General features: G+C 42.9%; 1 protein-coding gene and 1 long non-coding RNA gene across 3 annotated transcripts; one reads left to right on the forward strand and one right to left on the reverse strand.

The window, feature by feature from the left end:
• Positions 1-2138: 2138 nt before the first annotated feature.
• LOC117595283 lies at positions 2139-4679 on the reverse strand. The gene is made up of 2 exons (XR_004576484.1): positions 4595-4679; positions 2139-2385 (listed from the first exon to the last, which is right to left on the reverse strand). It is a non-coding gene; the product is annotated as an uncharacterized LOC117595283 (long non-coding RNA).
• Positions 4680-4780: 101 nt separating this feature from the next.
• Positions 4781-12943, forward strand: nqo1 (NAD(P)H dehydrogenase, quinone 1). Of its 2 annotated transcripts, none has more exons than XM_029123581.2 (6): positions 4781-5183; positions 6522-6689; positions 9438-9568; positions 10699-10812; positions 12185-12286; positions 12415-12943. In XM_029123581.2, the coding sequence occupies exons 2-6, from the start codon at positions 6650-6652 to the stop codon at positions 12736-12738; spliced, it is 711 nt and encodes a 236-aa protein (XP_028979414.1). In that variant the 5' UTR covers positions 4781-5183; positions 6522-6649; the 3' UTR covers positions 12739-12943. The 2 variants fall into 2 exon arrangements, with proteins under 2 accessions (XP_028979414.1, XP_028979413.1); XM_029123580.2 differs by having other exon boundaries at positions 4781-5170.
• The last annotated feature ends 4329 nt before the right edge of the window (positions 12944-17272 follow it).

The following is a 17272-nucleotide window of genomic DNA, read 5'->3' on the forward strand; positions in this document are numbered from 1 at the left end:
TTCCAGAAGCACTGTACTTTCCACCTCCTCCCCTTGCAACACATTATAATATACAGCATCGTAGAGCTAAAATATCCATTGAGTTACATTGTGGCCAATCATATAGGCGGATTAAAATGCCAGTAACAAATGCAAATACATAGTGCCCCTTGATTGTTTTAGCACATTATCACTCCATACAGTCTCCTGAACATTTCCGGCAACACATTCACTGGAGTGTAAAGGAATAGGTTTTTCTGTATAGGGAAATATGTACATGTGCACTCTATTAAAGTGTTTTGCATTGGTAGCTAAAGAGGATTGTGTTGTTAGATGTAGCACACCATTCCCAATGCTTAGACAGTTTTGTCTTACTCTACACACTCTCCTGAACATTTCCTACACTGCTTTCTTTGTGGAACATTCAATAGTTTTTTTTATCTATGAGGCAACATGTATTCCATATTCAGTCATTCGCATTTTCTGAATTTTGACATTGGAACGTGTTTCAATACCCAATTTTTATTGAAATTACTCTTAAATATGATAAAATATGAATTGTTGTCAATGTTTTGAGAGGTACATTTTCTTAAACAATGAATACATTCAATTTATATCGGTTTAGAAGTAATTCGTTGGCCTCTTTTATTTTGAAATTATCTAAATTTTCGTGACCCGGAAGTGTTTTTTTAATGTTGCTCACAAGATGCTGATGACAGAACTAGTGTCCAAATCTGGAATTGGAAGACAGATCCAATCATGTAGACACATAGCAGTATATATATATAAAAGCAATATTTTAAATGGTTTAGAACTTTTATTATATATCAGAATGTGTTGTTATGTCTGGCCCGGCGCCACGAGGGGGCAAGAGTGGGCTTAGCCCCCTCAGTTGTATTTTCTGCCCCACCAGTTTAAGTTTTAAAAACCCTTTCGAAAAACAGCCAAAAGATGTATTAGCCCCCTCGCCATTTTTAACAGTCATACTGCAATAACTAGAAAGTGGGTCTGAAATCTGAGATGATTTAAATGTTTATATACAAGACTGTAAGTCTGCTAAATAGCTGAAGCTGTGGAGCAGTTTCCTGTGTTTTTAACCATATATAATATGGGTATGTTTATCTTGTTCAGCAGTTGCTTACCTTTGGCCAGTCATTGTAAAGTACAATTGGTCATCAATCAGCTTACCTGGTTGAATAATTAATATGATAGATTCATATGATTAAGATCCACAATTAAGATCGTGTTAGGCTGAATATTATGTCTTGGTGCTAGTCTGGACCAACAAATAAGTAATTTCTGGGAACATAAGTAAATGTCCTAATCTGAAATATATATGTAAATATATCAAACATATATACACTGAACAAAATTATAAATGCAACACTTTTTGCCCCCATTTATCATGAGCTGAAATCAAAGATCTAAGACTTTCTCTATGTACACAAAAGGCCATTTCTCTCAAATATTGTTCACAAAAAATTAGTGAGCACTTCTCCTTTGCCGAGATAATCCATACACCTCACAGGTATATCTGGCTAACCTTCATATGGCTAGTGGTATATGGCTAACCTGTATATGGCTAGTGGTATATGGCTAACCTGTATATAGCTAGTGGTGTATGGCTAACCAGTATATGGCTAGTGGTATATGGCTAACCTGTATATAGCTAGTGGTATATGGCTAACCTGTATATAGCTAGTGGTGTATGGCTAAACTGTATATAGCTAGTGGTGTATGGCTAACCAGTATATGGCTAGTGGTATATGGCTAACCTGTATATGGCTAGTGGTATATGGCTAACCTGTATATGGCTAGTGGTATTTGGCTAACCTGTATATGGCGGATGGTGTATTTCCATTAGATATTAGCGATCACAGCCCAATTACCTGTATTAGAGACATCAGCATTCATAGAGTTAAACTATACAATATCACCAATTTTTTTTTAAACGTTTCATGTACAAGACTTCTTCCAAGACTTCTACCTATGTGACTGTATATTTGCTACTCCAGAAGCCAAATAAGCACTAGGGTGTTTTCAATTCAACTGCTGATCAGCGTCTTATAAGAGAATAAGAATTACGAAGATACCCAACCCCTGGTTCAATTCTAACATATCTGTCAATATTCATCAGAGAAATTTGGCATAGGCCACTGCTAAGAAAACAGCATTTAATTCAGACTGGCAGACCTTTAAGCAACTAAGAAATGTTTGCATAAAGCTCAGAAAGGTAAAATTTTACTATTGTATAAACCCACTCATCTAAATAAAATTGCGAAATCCTGGTGGAACACTCTGTTTGTTGACTACTTTTTCAGACACTTTTCTTCTGTAGGAAATCCACCAACGCAGAGAAACCTGTTCCATATCTGCTGGCTGGTGCTTCTGCTTTCATGTCCAGAGCTGTAACACACATTTTTAACCTTACATTAATCTTGGGTTTCATTCCTAAGATTTGGAAAACCAGTCATGTGGTTGCACTCCTTGTTATCAAAAAACGTGCTGTTAATGCAATTACATTAGTGGTTAATGACATTGTCAGAGCCTTGGATGAAAAATTGCATAGTGTTGCTTTATTTATTGACCTGTCAAAGGCTTTTGATACAGTTGATCTTTCCATCTTGCTAAAGAAACTGACCTCATTAGGCCTGGCCACTGACACTTGCATTTGGTTTCAGAATTATCCTAGCAAATGTCAGTCAATTATAACAGATGGGGTCTAAATTTAGTAGACAAAGGGGTTCCTCAGGGTTTAATATTAGGTAATTACTGTTCGGTCTGTATATAAATTATTTCTGTAATTCACTTTTATGCTGATGACATAGTATTGTATCTGCTCACTTACAGTCTGATTTTCAATAGCTACAAATTCCCTTATTGATCTCAGTTTGGTGCTAAATGCAAATAAAACAAAGTTAATGCTCTTCACTAGGTCCAAAAACATAGACGTGGATACCCTCAAAATTACTACCCTGGACAGTCCAACAATTCAAGTGAATTATGAACTTTGAAACTAGAAAGATATACATTTGTATTCCCTTTTAACAGAGGAAATCAAAATACAGTATTCTGCAGTGCTTACTGTGTAACTTCTAGTTGATTGAGAACTGTGCAAATAATAAGACACATAAATCACAAAATATTGAAATTGTCCAGAACAATGTATCTAAACCTCCACTAAATCACCAACTGTTACAACCTTTTCCAGTTTTGCTCCAAGTTCCTGATTTAGTGGTGTAGGTTTGGGTCAGTGCTCAATGTGGGTGGAGTCATTTAGCCCAACCCCTTCCCATCTCCTATATGGTCACCCAAGCTCAGTTTCACGTTGAAGGCATCGACTTCAACAAAAGCGAATCTCAATCTAACCTAATTTCCATAAATAAAAAATAAACCTTGTTGCTTAAGCTTTCATGAAGTTTGCTCAAGAGTTCAATAAAGAAAATCATAAAACACACAGGTGCAAAAGAACTAACAGGAGAGGGAGTGTGGTGATACAGTAACCACAACAAAAAAATAATTATGAAATATAGTTACATAGCAACAATGGACGGGGTCCTCTAACATGGTGAGTGTAGGACAATGGTCTTGTAGGTTGTACTCACACTGTATATCTTTGTATATTCATATAGAGCTCTGACTCAACAATCTACTGTTGAATGTGTGTGCCTGTGTACATGTCAATGAGAAATACAGCATAGAAGTATAATGAGAATATACAAAGTACTGCCACAGAATGTCAATATGGTATAATTATAAGGAAATATTGAGGTAAGGGACATTAGTGTCCACATTTGTGGTAATTTAGACCTCTGAGCCAACTGATTACTGCTTAAGACAATAGATTGGCAAGCCTTGAGAGTGAAAGAGGCAGTGGTAATGCAGTGCTATGTCTCTGGGCTATTGTTGCAAGTGTATGTATGTGAGGGAATGGTCTTTTGAGCAAAACATGACAGAATGAGACTGTGTCAGATATACATTGAGGGCAAGATGTTTTTGTGAAGCACTGTATTTATGAATAATAATACAGTATTCAAATTTTCTGAGATACTGAATTTGGGGTTTTCATTAGTTGTCAGTTATAATCATCAAAATTAAAAGAAATAAACAGTTGAAATGTATCAGTCTGTGTGGAATGAATGTATACTTTATACAAGTTATCGGTATAAATGGAATTACTGAAATAAATCAACTTTTTTTATGATATTCTAATTTTATGACCAGAACTTGTATAGCTCAATCTCTGGAGAGCTGTCGCTGTGCCGAAACTAGCGTGCACACTGCCCGCTCGGGGAGGGCGTAACTTCCAAATGTATGGCAGCAACAACCAGTCAACCAGTATAGGGAAAACATCTGTCTCTGCTAATAGTAATCCGAATTAAGTAATTGCGTGACTCTACAACAAAAATGTATTACTGCCATTGGTAGTCGCCGAACTCCGTCACTGCCCCCTCGCAGAAAATTAGCATAACGTTGAACATATCTCGACTTTCGCTGGGAGATTTTTTCTCGGATAGTAGCTCCACCCGCCGTAGTCGTGATTCGCTGGCTGTCGTTGTAAATGAATGAGAACGTGCCTCTTTGTAGCTCTAGCGAGCGGACAGTGTGCACGCACCTTTAGGGAGTGTCGGAAGTGCCCGAGTGACATTCCAAAACATCTAAGATCGAGACCAGTCGAGGCGGTCTTCATGACTTGGCGCATTCCGCACTTGTCCCCGAGACAAGCCAACACTGGTGCCACCCTGCACAGATATGCCGTTAATTGAAACACAGTGTGTTCTAGATAGGTTGTGAGAATCTGTACGCATCGCAAATAAACTGTAGTCCAATCAGCGCATATGACATAGCCTATCTAATCCGGAAAAAGTTATTACGCTGGTGGCATTTCCTGATGTTATTATCCATCTCGATAGACCGGTCGGTTACAGTTCAGTCGCAAACAGTCCGGTAGTTGGCTAGGATACATAGACTTATTTTCGTTTTGTTTTCAGTGTGTGGGCCAGCCCCAAACATTGCGTAACCACTCCATCTCACTTGCGATCGAATAACGTTTCTCACGCGATTACCGGTGAGTATAAAAGCTTGCGCTGCAGCCGGACAAAGGTCCTTCCCCACTATTCCCATCGAGCCGCAGGAAAGTAGAGCAAGCGCACACAGCCCGGAATAACCCGATCATAAAAACGCGTCATGGGTAAGTCTCAAAGGTGACATATCATTTATCATGTATTTTTCAAATGTTCAAAAGTCAGTAGCGTAGTAAGTGATGTGTGGTTGCCTACTAGAACTTCAAGTTTGTTGATGTGGCTTTCTTTGTGTTGACAAAATATGAACACTGCATGTAGGTAATATAATTCCTACAAAGCCAACAAGAATCAACGGATATTTACCTTGTTACCCAAAATGCACCAGCAACTCTAAACTCCTGCCTACAGCAGCAACACATTTAATGTCAATCACCTCACATTTAATGTCAATCACACAGTGACACCTTAACAGGGAAAGTCTTAACATAATTTATTTATTTAGCAATATAGCAGTCGGTCTTATCCATTTCTGTACAGTGTCATTACATTCTTTGTCTCTCATTTTGCATATTGAATTTGGTAAAACAAAAAAAATAACAGATAATGAATCATATTTTATTACTAGAATCAGGCTTTTGAACACGTATGTTTCTTTTTTTGTTGTATATTTGCCTCATAATTAAATCAGGTAGAACAGGAATGTTCCGGCATCTTCCAGCCTTATTCAGAGTGAGGTAAAACTGCTTTTGACTGATTTGCCCTCCACTCATGGAATATCTTGCAGTTACTGCAAGCTAGAAGCCCCAGGGCTTTAAGAGATAGCAAAACAGTCTTACCTCTCATTAATAAAAGAGGTTGTGCAATGTGAGTGAAACTAGAAAGATGCAGTGACATAAGAACCTAGAAAGGTGTTCTGGTGCTTGTACACTTTGTATACTTTTGTAAACTTTTAAACGAAGCTACATAGCAAATGCAACCCATTTCTTTTATAGAGGCCAGATGTTGAAGGCATGTGCACTAGTGATGGCCAAACAAGGCTTCATTAGCGTTATTTTAGCAGCACAATATTATGCTGGCAGCACTCAGAAATTCTTTATCACAATAAAAGCCATCATTGACATTTATAAGACCATATAAGTAACAATCTTGTCTGTAAAAAAGAACAGACAAGAACAACATTGGAACAGACATACTATATTGACAGACTAGATTGTTACCCATATTGCCTTATATATTTCAATGATGGCTATTATTTTGAGTTAGCGCTGCTAGAATAATATCCTGCTGCTAGAAAAACGGTAATGAAACCTTGAATGGCCGTCACTAATGTGCACTATTAAGGAAATAGGGTGGCATGTGTAATGTAAAGTCATATAGTCATTAAAAGGTAAAAACACAGTCGTAAGGAAATTGACATTTGTTTTTGTTCTAGGTAAACAGTTAAAATTGTCATGCTCAATCTTTCTCCTGTGTGTGTGTTTGTGTTTATGTATGCGTGTGTGTTTGTTTTTGAAATAGCCCCGAAGACTGTGCTGATTGTTTATGCCCACCAGAGTGCCAGGTCGTTTAACTCTGCAGCCAAGGATGTTGCTGTGGAAGCGTTCACTCAGCAGGGCTACAAAGTGATTGTGTCTGACCTCTACGCCATGAACTTCAAGGCTACAGCCACTACGGAGGATATCACAGGTGTACACACACATACCACCAACAGTAATGCATTTATACAGTGATGGCCATGTTGTTTCTGTTTTGTGTATTAGTAATACATATTTTAAAAATATATACAGTACAGGCCAAAAGTTTGGACACATCATCTCATTCAATGCGTTTCCTTTATTTTCATGACTATTTACATTATAGATTCTCACTGAAGGCATTCAAACTATGAATGAACATGTGGAATTATGTACTTAACAAAACAGTGTGAAATAACTGAAAACATGTCTTATATTGTAGTTTCCTCAAAGTAGCCACCCTTTGCACTGATTACTACTTTGCACACTCTTGGCATTCTCTTGATGAGCTTCAAGTGGTAGTCACCTGAAATGGTTTTCCAACAATCTTGAAGGAGTTCCCAGAGATGCTTAGCACTTGATGGGCCTTTTGCCTTCACTCTGCGGTCCAGCTCACCCCAAACCATCTCGATTGGGTTCAGGTCCGGTGACTGTGGAGGCCAGGTCTTCTGGCGCAGCACTCCATCACTCTCCTTCTTGGTCAAATAGCCCTTACACAGCCTGGAGGTGTTTGGGGTCATTGTCCTGTTGAAAAATAAATGATGGTCCAACTAAACGCAAACCGAATGGGATGGCATGTCGCTGCAGGATGCTGTGGTAGCCATGCTGGTTCAGTTTGCTTTCAATTTTGAATAAATCCCCAACAGTGTCACCAGCAAATGCCCCTTCCTTTCCTGGGGCGGTCCTCATGTGAGCCAGTTTTGTTGTAGTGTTTGTTGGTTTTTGCGACTGCACTTGGGGACACATTCAAAGTTTTCGCAATTTTCCGGACTGACTGACCTTCATTTGTTAGAGTAATAATCGCCACCCGTTTCTCTTCACTTAGCTGATTGGTTCTTGCCATAATATTAATTCTAACAGTTATCCAATAGGGCTGTCTGCTGTGTATCAACCTGACTTCTGCACAACACAACTGATGGTCCCAACCCCATTAATAAGGGAAAAAAGTCCACTAATTAACCCTGACAAGGCACACCTGTGAAGTGAAAACCATTTCAGGTGACTACCTTATGAAGCTCATTAAGAGAACACCAAGGGTTTGCAGCGCTATCAAAAAAGCAAAGGGTGGCTACTTTGAGGAATCTAAAATATAAGACATGTTTTCAGTTATTTCACACTTTTTTGTTAAGTACATAATTCCATATGTGTTCATTCATAGTTTTGATGCCTTCAGTGAGAATCTACAATGTAAATAGTCATGAAAATAAAGAAAACGCATTGAATGAGAAGGTGTCCAAACTTTTGGCCTGTACTGTATATTCTGGCCTGAACAGAAATATTATAAAATATGCATTATGGAACTGTTATCTATTTTGTAATTGCTCTAGTTTAGTTAAGGACGGAATCAGAATACCCAGTTGTCTATTTTTTATATTTATATTAGCATTCTGATCATTTTGTATCCAAAGCAAATTCAGAGTGAAAAAGCAAGTCAGAGTCATGGTAAAATAAATTGTTACCAAGAATGTTGTCAAAATGTATTAAATAATATTTCACTAAATACAATACAAAAAATGGTTTAAGTATTTTGTTTTGAAAATTGAAAGTTTCCCCATAAACACACAAACATGCCTGTTTTACGTAACTGTACGGATATTTTTTGGTCCATGGGTTCCATAAAAAAAAAAAGTACATTATAAAATTTTTCTATTTACCCTTATTTATTACGTTTATCTATTTACCCTTACGTTATTCTATTTACCCGTACATTATTACGTTATTCTATTTACCCTTACATTATTACGTTTTTCTATTTACCCTTACGTTATTCTATTTACCCTTACATTATTATGTTATTCTATTTACCCTTACATTATTACGTTATTCTATTTACACTTACATTAATAAGTTTTCCTATTTACCCTTACATTATTACGTTTTTCTATTTACCCTTACATTATTACGTTTTTCTATTTACCCTTACGTTATTCTATTTACCCTTACATTATTACGTTATTCTATTTACCCTTACATTATTACGTTTTTCTATTTACCCTTACGTTATTCTATTTACCCTTACATTATTACGTTATTCTATTTACCCTTACATTATTACGTTTTTCTATTTACCCTTACGTTATTCTATTTACCCTTACATTATTATGTTATTCTATTTACCCTTACATTATTACGTTATTCTATTTACACTTACATTAATAAGTTTTCCTATTTACCCTTACATTATTACGTTTTTCTATTTACCCTTACATTATTACGTTTTTCTATTTACCCTTACGTTATTCTATTTACCCTTACATTATTACGTTATTCTATTTACCCTTACATTATTACGTTTTTCTATTTACCCTTACGTTATTCTATTTACCCTTACATTATTACGTTATTCTATTCACCCATACGTTATTCTATTTACCCTTACATTATTATGTTATTCTATTCACCCATACGTTATTATGTTATTCTATTTACCCTTACATTATTACGTTATTCTATTCACCCATACGTTATTCTATTTACCCTTACATTATTACGTTATTCTATTCACCCATACTTTATTCTATTTACCCTTACATTATTACGTTATTCTATTCACCCATACGTTATTATGTTATTCTATTTACCCTTACATTACCTGGTCACCAAAATACTTTTTGCATTGAACAAATTGTAAACACAAGAATGCATCCAGTACACACACACACACACACAGGCTATCATTGCTGTGCTGTCCCTTTGTTAGGTGGCGTGAAGAATCCTGAGGAGTTTAAGTATGGAGAAGAAACCATGCAAGCCTGGATGGAGGGACGACTCAGTGATGACATCATAGCAGAGCATCGGAAATTGGAGGAGGCGGAGCTCGTCATCTTCCAGGTCAGAGGTCACAAAATCACTGTGCACCCCTGCCTCTTTTTCTCTTTCTCTCTCTGCCCCTCTCTGTCTCTTCCTATACGCCCCTCTGTCTCTTCCCATACGCCCCTCTGTCTCTTCCCATACACCCCTCTGTCTCTTCCCATACGCCCCTCTGTCTCTTCCCATACGCCCCTCTGTCTCTTCCCATACGCCCCTCTGTCTCTTCCCATACGCCCCTCTGTCTCTTCCCATACGCCCCTCTGTCTCTTCCCATACGCCCCTCTGTCTCTTCCCATACGCCCCTCTGTCTCTTCCCATACGCCCCTCTGTCTCTTCCTATACGCCCCTCTGTCTCTTCCTATACGCCCCTCTGTCTCTTCCTATACAACACTCTGTCTCTTCCTATACAACACTCTGTCTCTTCCTATACAACACTCTGTCTCTTCCTATACGCCACTCTGTCTCTTCCTATACGCCCCTCTGTCTCTTCCTATACGCCCCTCTGTCTCTTCCTATACGCCCCTCTGTCTCTTCCTATACGCCCCTCTGTCTCTTCCTATACAACACTCTGTCTCTTCCTATACAACACTCTGTCTCTTCCTATACAACACTCTGTCTCTTCCCATACGCCCCTCTGTCTCTTCCCATACGCCCCTCTGTCTCTTCCCATACGCCCTCTGTCTCTTCCCATACGCCCTCTGTCTCTTCCCATACGCCCCTCTGTCTCTTCCCATACGCCCCTCTGTCTCTTCCCATACGCCCCTCTGTCTCTTCCCATACGCCCCTCTGTCTCTTCCCATACGCCCCTCTGTCTCTTCCTATACACTCCTCTGTCTATTTAGCCATCTCTGTCAGCCTCTCTTGTCCGCTTCTTTGATTGTGACTGTCTGTGTTGGTTTTCTCCTTCACTCTACATCATGATTAAAAAGCATTTCATTAGAGTAGATAGAGGCAACCATCTCTCTTTCTTTCTTTTAAATTCTATTTGCTTTAGATATATGCGCAACGTTTCAGAACGTATTATTAAACCAGAACATTACAACATGTCATTAACAATAGAAAATTAACGTTGTAAAATAACTATAAAATGGGAGTTGTGGGACATAAACAACAATGTATTAAGGAACATTCTCTGTCTCTCTCTCTCTTAGTTCCCTATGTACTGGTTTGGTGTTCCTGCCATTCTGAAGGGCTGGATTGACAGAGTCCTGACTCAAGGATTTGCCTTCACACTGCAAACTGTCTATGACAATGGAAAGTTCAAGGTTAGACCATTTGGCCATTACATTCCTGTCTTTTGTCCCAGAAGCCAGTCACTGGTGTGTCGTTCATCCCACACTACAATCGTTCCACTGAGATTAACAGTACCTTTCGTGAGATTTACATCATCAATATGTAAAATTCAGTGTGACAAGATTGCGTCACCCAGTTATGTTGTAGCCACGTAAACAGTGATTTAAGACCTCAAGATTCAGATGTTCCCTGTGTCTTTTATTGACATGAACTAGCTAGATCAGTTACATAACTTTAAAATGACTTGTGTAACGTTTTAAAAATACTGCCAATAAATTTGTGACTGCTACTGAATATGAATATAAACTGGGCTATTACAAAACAGTTACCAGCACAATTACAAAACAAATGTTACTTGATCTCATACATGTGGTATACATTATCATATACCACAGTGTAAGGACTCGTGTGGTATACATTATCATATACTACAGTGTAAGGAATCAGGGAAACAGATTTGCGATCCAAGTGCGGAGCGCACTATGTTTATTACTAAATACAGGAGGAGTAATGGGGAGTAATGTGGAGTAATGGGGAATTTGTGGTCGTCAAGCAGGGGTCATACACAGCAGGCAATGATCCGAAAGGGCAATGCAGATTCTAGGTGTAGGACTGGCAGGTTCAGATTTGGGCAAAGACTCTGTAACCAGGCGAAGGTACAGGAGGGGCGAAGGCAGAGGTCGTAGTCCAGTGAGATCTCCGAGGCAGAGGTCGTAGTCCAGTGAGATCTCCGAGGCAGAGGTCGTAGTCCAGTGAGATCTCCGAGGCGGAGGTCGTAGTCCAGTGAGATCTCCAAGGCAGAGGTCGTAGTCCAGTGAGATCTCCGAGGCAGAGGTCGTAGTCCAGTGAGATCTCCAAGGCAGAGGTCGTAGTCCAGTGAGATCTCCGAGGCAGAGGTCGTAGTCAATAATCCAAATGCAGAAATAGCAATATGGTGTATGGCACGAAAAATCAGTCCCTCGCGAGGTCTGATGGGGACTGCTGGCTTATACTGTGACTGGAATGAGAGAACAAGAACCAGGTGATCATAATTAGAATTCCAGTGAATGAGATCTGCCAGATAGGGCGTGGCCAGGTGCCAGTTTGAGTGTGACATGCTGGGGAGAGAGGTGAGATCCCGAAAGAGACACAGACACACAGCTTTCTGCTGATCAGCATTCAGATTTTCAACACCCCTGGTTTACATTTGTTCATACACTTGTCTCCATCAACAGGCTTTATTGCTTTCCCCGGGGACAGAGGGGGATTATGTTTAATGTTTTTAGGATCAGCATGAATTGTGTTCTTGCGGATTTAAAAAAAAATATCTTTCTTTGGAGTTATTAATGCTCATTTGTCTCGCAGGACAAGAAAGCCATGTTGTCGTTCAGCACTGGGGCGATGGAGAGCATGTTTCTTCCTGACGGCCTCAACGGAGATCTAAACGTCACACTGTGGCCCCTGCAGGTAACAAGTCCAACTCAAGTATTTTGAAGTATTCATTTTGTGAATGTGACCCTGGCCTGAAGAAAAGGCCTCCATCTTGCCTAAGTCTTGTGCTCTCTCCTGACCCCCGTCCGGTTTCTCCCTACCAGAATGGCGTGCTCCGATTCTGTGGGTTCCAGGTGTTGGCCCCCCAGGTGTTCTGGTGCCCAGCAAACAGCCCCCCTGAGGTGCGAACCACAAGACTGGAAAGCTGGAGGGCCAGGCTGGAGACACTGCTGGACGAACAGCCCCTGACCTTCGCCTCTAGCGGGATGTTCGATCTGTCCTTCTCTGGAGGGTTTAAGCTGCGGCCTGAGATCTGGGAGGAGCAAAGCACCTGCCCCCACGGAATCTCCACGGGACACCACCTGGGGAAACCCCTCCCTCCCAACAACCAGCTGAAGGCTGGAGATAAGAGAGGGGATGCTGTTTGAAGCTGTTGTTGAATTCTGAAAAAACAAATGTTATTTTCCAAATGTGAAACGGTGCGTGTAGATATGGATTTATTTACTCTGGATGGTGCTTATATGGACCGTGTCCCTGCATACAAATACCTGGGCATATGGATAGACGGAGATCTGTCCTTCAAAAAACATGTAGACTTAATTGTTAGAAAATTGAGGATGAAAGTTGTCTTCCTATTATCTAGCAAAAAGAAAATGGTTCCATTGACTTTCGTGCAGGTTATTGATTATGATGATATTATTGACATGAATGCTTCTACTTTGGTTTTATAACTTCTTAATACAGTTTATCGTAGTGTATTATGCTTTACTACGGGGATTGTTTCAGCACACATCATTTTTCTCTTTTTTTCTCTCTTTTTCTCTTTTCTCTTCGAAGTCATGTAGATCTATGCATTTTATGCTTTTTGTTTTTACAGCACTCCAGCATAAATTACCACCATACATTACTTCTCTGCTGACATACAGAAGTACAGACTATCAAACTGTCTCAGCGATGGTTAACTCTAGAGGTACCTGAAATCTACATGGAGTTCAGTAGAAAAGCGTTTAATTTTTCTGCACCTTATATTTGGAATAAATTCTAAGCTCATTTTAAATTGAATGAATCGGTGCCTCTTGCGAACTTCATCAGGATGGTAGAGGGATATTTGTATAAAGAATGTGTTTGTGTGTTATGAATTGTGTTCTTTTTAAAAGATTTTGGCGGTTGTTCACCCCACATTCTATTATTTAATAATTGTGTGGGGCTCATTCGCAAAAAATACCTTTGGTCTCAGCATGACCTCCCCTGCTACAATTAAGGTTACATAATGAAAATGAATGATAACATTAAAACTGGGTTTGCAAAGTGCTGCCAACTTCAACATGCCGCTAATTTCAACATGCCGCTAACTTGGCCGGCCAGCTAATTTTCATCCTGATTCCCAAGATATTCCGACCAGGATTTCATTCTATGATTTCGCTGATGAAGGGCACACCCTTTGACATTATGAGTCTTATGTTCTGAAACCACGGCCCGGACAAAAACCACACTGTTCCTCCTGAATCCGAGGTTCTACTATCGGCCGTATTCTCCTCTCCAGAACCCTGGCATAGCACTTTCCCGGGGAGGCTGAGAAGTGTGATCCCCCTATAGTTGGAACACACCCTCCGGTCCCCCTTCTTAAAAAGAGGGACCACCACCCCGGTCTGCCATCCCAGAGGCACTGTCCCCGACCGCCACGCGATGTTGCACAGGCGTGTCAACCAAGACAGCCCCACAACATCCAGAGACTTGAGGTACTCAGGGCGGATCTCATCCACCCCCGGTGCCTTGCCACCGAGGAGTTTCTTGACCACCTCAGTGACTTCAGCCCGGGTGATGGACGAGTCCACCTCTGAGCCCTCATCCTCTGCTTCCTCAATGGAAGAAGTGACAGCGGGATTGAGGAGATCCTCGAAGTACTCCTTCCACCGCCCGACGACATCCCCAGTTGAGGTCAACAGCTGCCCACCTCTACTGTAAACAACGTTGGTAGGGCACTGTTTCCCTCTCCTGAGGCGCCGGATGGTTTGCCAGAATCTCTTCGAGGCCAGCCGATAGTCCTTCTCCATGGCCTCACCGAACTCCTCCCAGGCCCGAGTTTTTGCCTCCACAACCACCCGGGCTGCAGCCCGCTTGGCCTGTCGGTACCCGTCAGCTGCCTCAGGAGTCCCACAAGCCAACCAGGCCTGATAGGACTCCTTCTTCAGCTTGACGGCATCCCTTACTTCCGGTGTCCACCACCAGGTTCGGGGATTGCCGCCTCGACAGGCACCGGAGACCTTACGGACACAGCTCCGAGCGGCCGCTTCGACAATGGCGGTGGAGAACATGGTCCACTCGGACTCAATATCTCCAACCTCCCTCGGGATCCAGTCGAAGCTCTGCCGGAGGTGGGAGTTAAAGATCTCTCTGACAGGAGACTCTGCCAGACGTTCCCAGCAAACCCTTACAGCACATTTGGGTCTGCCGAGTCTGTCCAGCTTCCTCCCCCGCCATCGGATCCAACTCACCACCAGGTGGTGATCAGTTGACAGCTCCGCCCCTCTCTTCACCCGAGTGTCCAAGACATACGGCCGCAGGTCAGATAAGACGACAACAAAGTCGATCATCGACCTGCGGCCTAGGGTGTCCTGGTGCCACGTGCACTGATGGACACCCTTATGCTTGAACATGGTGTTCGTTATGGACAAACTGTGACTAGCACAGAAGTCCAATAACTGAACACCACTCGGGTTCAGATCAGGGGGGCCGTTCCTCCCAATCACGCCCCTCCAGGTGTCACTGTCGTTGCCCACGTGGGCGTTGAAGTCCCCCAGTAGAACAATAGAGTCCCCAGTCGGAGCACTTTCCAGCACCCCTCCCAGAGACTCCAAGAAGGTCGGGTACTCTGCACTGCCATTCGGCCCGTAGGCACAAACAACAGTGAGAGACCTATCCCCGACCCGTAGGCGCAGGGAAACGACCCTCTCGTTCACCGGGGTAAACTCCAACACATGGCGGCAGAGCTGGGGAGCTATAAACAAACCCACACCAGCCCGCCGCCTCTCACCATGGGCAACTCCAGAGTGGTGAAGAGTCCATCCTCTCTCAAGGAGTGTGGTTCCAGAGCCCAAGCCGTGCGTAGAGGTGATCCCGACTACCTCTAATCGGAACCTCTCAACCTCACGCACTAACTCAGGCTCCTTCCCCGCCAGCGAGGTGACATTCCACGTCCCTAGAGCTAGTTTCCGTGTCCAGAGATCGGGTTGTCTAGGCCCCTGCCTTTGACTGCCGCCCGATCCTCTTCGCACCGGCCCCTTATGGTCCCTCCTGTGGGTGGTGAGCTCACGGGAGGGCGGCCCCACGTCGCCCGTTCGGGCTAAGCCCAGCCGGGCCCCATGGGGGAAGGCCCGGCCACCAGGCGCTCGCATACGAGCCCCAACCCCGGGCCTGGCTCCAGGGTGGGGCCCCGGCTGTGCCATACCGGGCGACAGGTTTCGTCCGGGCCGTGGAACCCTGGACCAGCTCTATACCCTCTACAGGGTGTTGGAGGGTTCATGGGAGTTTGCCCAACCAATCCACATGTGTTTTGTGGATTTGGAGAAGGCATTCGACTGTGTCCCTCGCGGCATCTTGTGGAGGGTGCTTGGGGAATATGGGGTCCTGGGTCCTTTGCTAAGGGCTGTCAGGTCCCTATACAACCGAAGCAGGAGCTTGGTCCGCATTGCCGGCAGTAAGTCAGACTTGTTCCCAGTGCATGTTGGACTCCGGCAGGGCTGCCAGGGGCCGGAGGGTGTCAGGTTTGGGGACCACACAATTTCGTCTCTGCTCTTTGCAGATGATGTTGTCGTGTTGGCCCCTTCTAACCAGGACCTTCAGCATGCGCTGGGACGGTTTGCAGCCGAGTGTGAAGCGGTGGGGATGAAAATCAGTACCTCCAAATCCGAGGCCATGGTCCTCAGTCGGAAAAGGGTGGCTTGCCCACTTCAGGTTGGTGGAGAGTGCCTGCCTCAAGTATCTAGGGGTCTTGTTCACGAGTGAGGGAAGGATGGAACGGGAGATTGACAGACGGATCGGTGCAGCTTCTGCAGTAATGCAGTCGATGTATCGGTCTGTCGTGGTGAAGAAAGAGCTGAGCCGCAAGGCGAAGCTCTCGATTTACCAGTCAATCTACGTTCCTACTCTCACCTATGGTCATGCGCTTTGGGTCATGACCGAAAGGACAAGATCCCGGATACAGGCGGCCGAAATGAGCTTTCTCCGCAGGGTGGCCGGGCGATCCTTTAGAGATAGGGTGAGAAGCTCGGTCACCCGGGAGGAGCTCAGAGTAGAGCCGCTGCTCCTCCACATCGAGAGGGGTCAGCTGAGGTGGCTTGGGCATCTTTTTCGGATGCCTCCGGAACGCCTTCCTGGGAAGGTGTTCCGGTCCCGTCCCACTGGGAGGAGACCCCGGGGAAGACCTAGGACACGCTGGAGGGACTATGTCTCCCGGCTGGCCTGGGAACGCCTCGGTGTCCCCCCGGAAGAGCTAGAGGAAGTGTCTGGGGAGAGGGAAGTCTGGGCATCCCTGCTTAGACAGCTGCCCCCGGAACCCGGCCCCGGATAAGCGGAAGAAGATGGTATGGTATGTTCTTTATTGATTGCAGTCCCGTAAAGCTGGTCAAAATGCAAAAAAAACAAACATGCAAGGTCTGAAAACCGTTGACACACCTTGTCAATGTCTGAATATTTTCACCAACCACATGAACAACAGTTGAACGTTGTTTACAACACGATCGAGATCAACAGACTTGGGTTATGGCTGTATTTTAAGCGTTTTCCCAGAATGTTTCTTTAATCTCAGTGAGTGGAAACATTCTTGATGAGGAAAGGGTGAGAGATCCTAAGGTATTTTTAGGAATACAAGTGTTTCTGGGCCAAAATGACTTGCTCATGAGCTAGAGCTATCTACAATTTTTAAAAGGGGAAAGACGGAGCGACACTTGTTGTGTGTTTCAG

This window comes from Esox lucius, chromosome 2, assembly GCF_011004845.1.
Source record: "Esox lucius isolate fEsoLuc1 chromosome 2, fEsoLuc1.pri, whole genome shotgun sequence".
In the NCBI taxonomy this organism is placed as follows: Eukaryota; Metazoa; Chordata; class Actinopteri; order Esociformes; family Esocidae; genus Esox; species Esox lucius.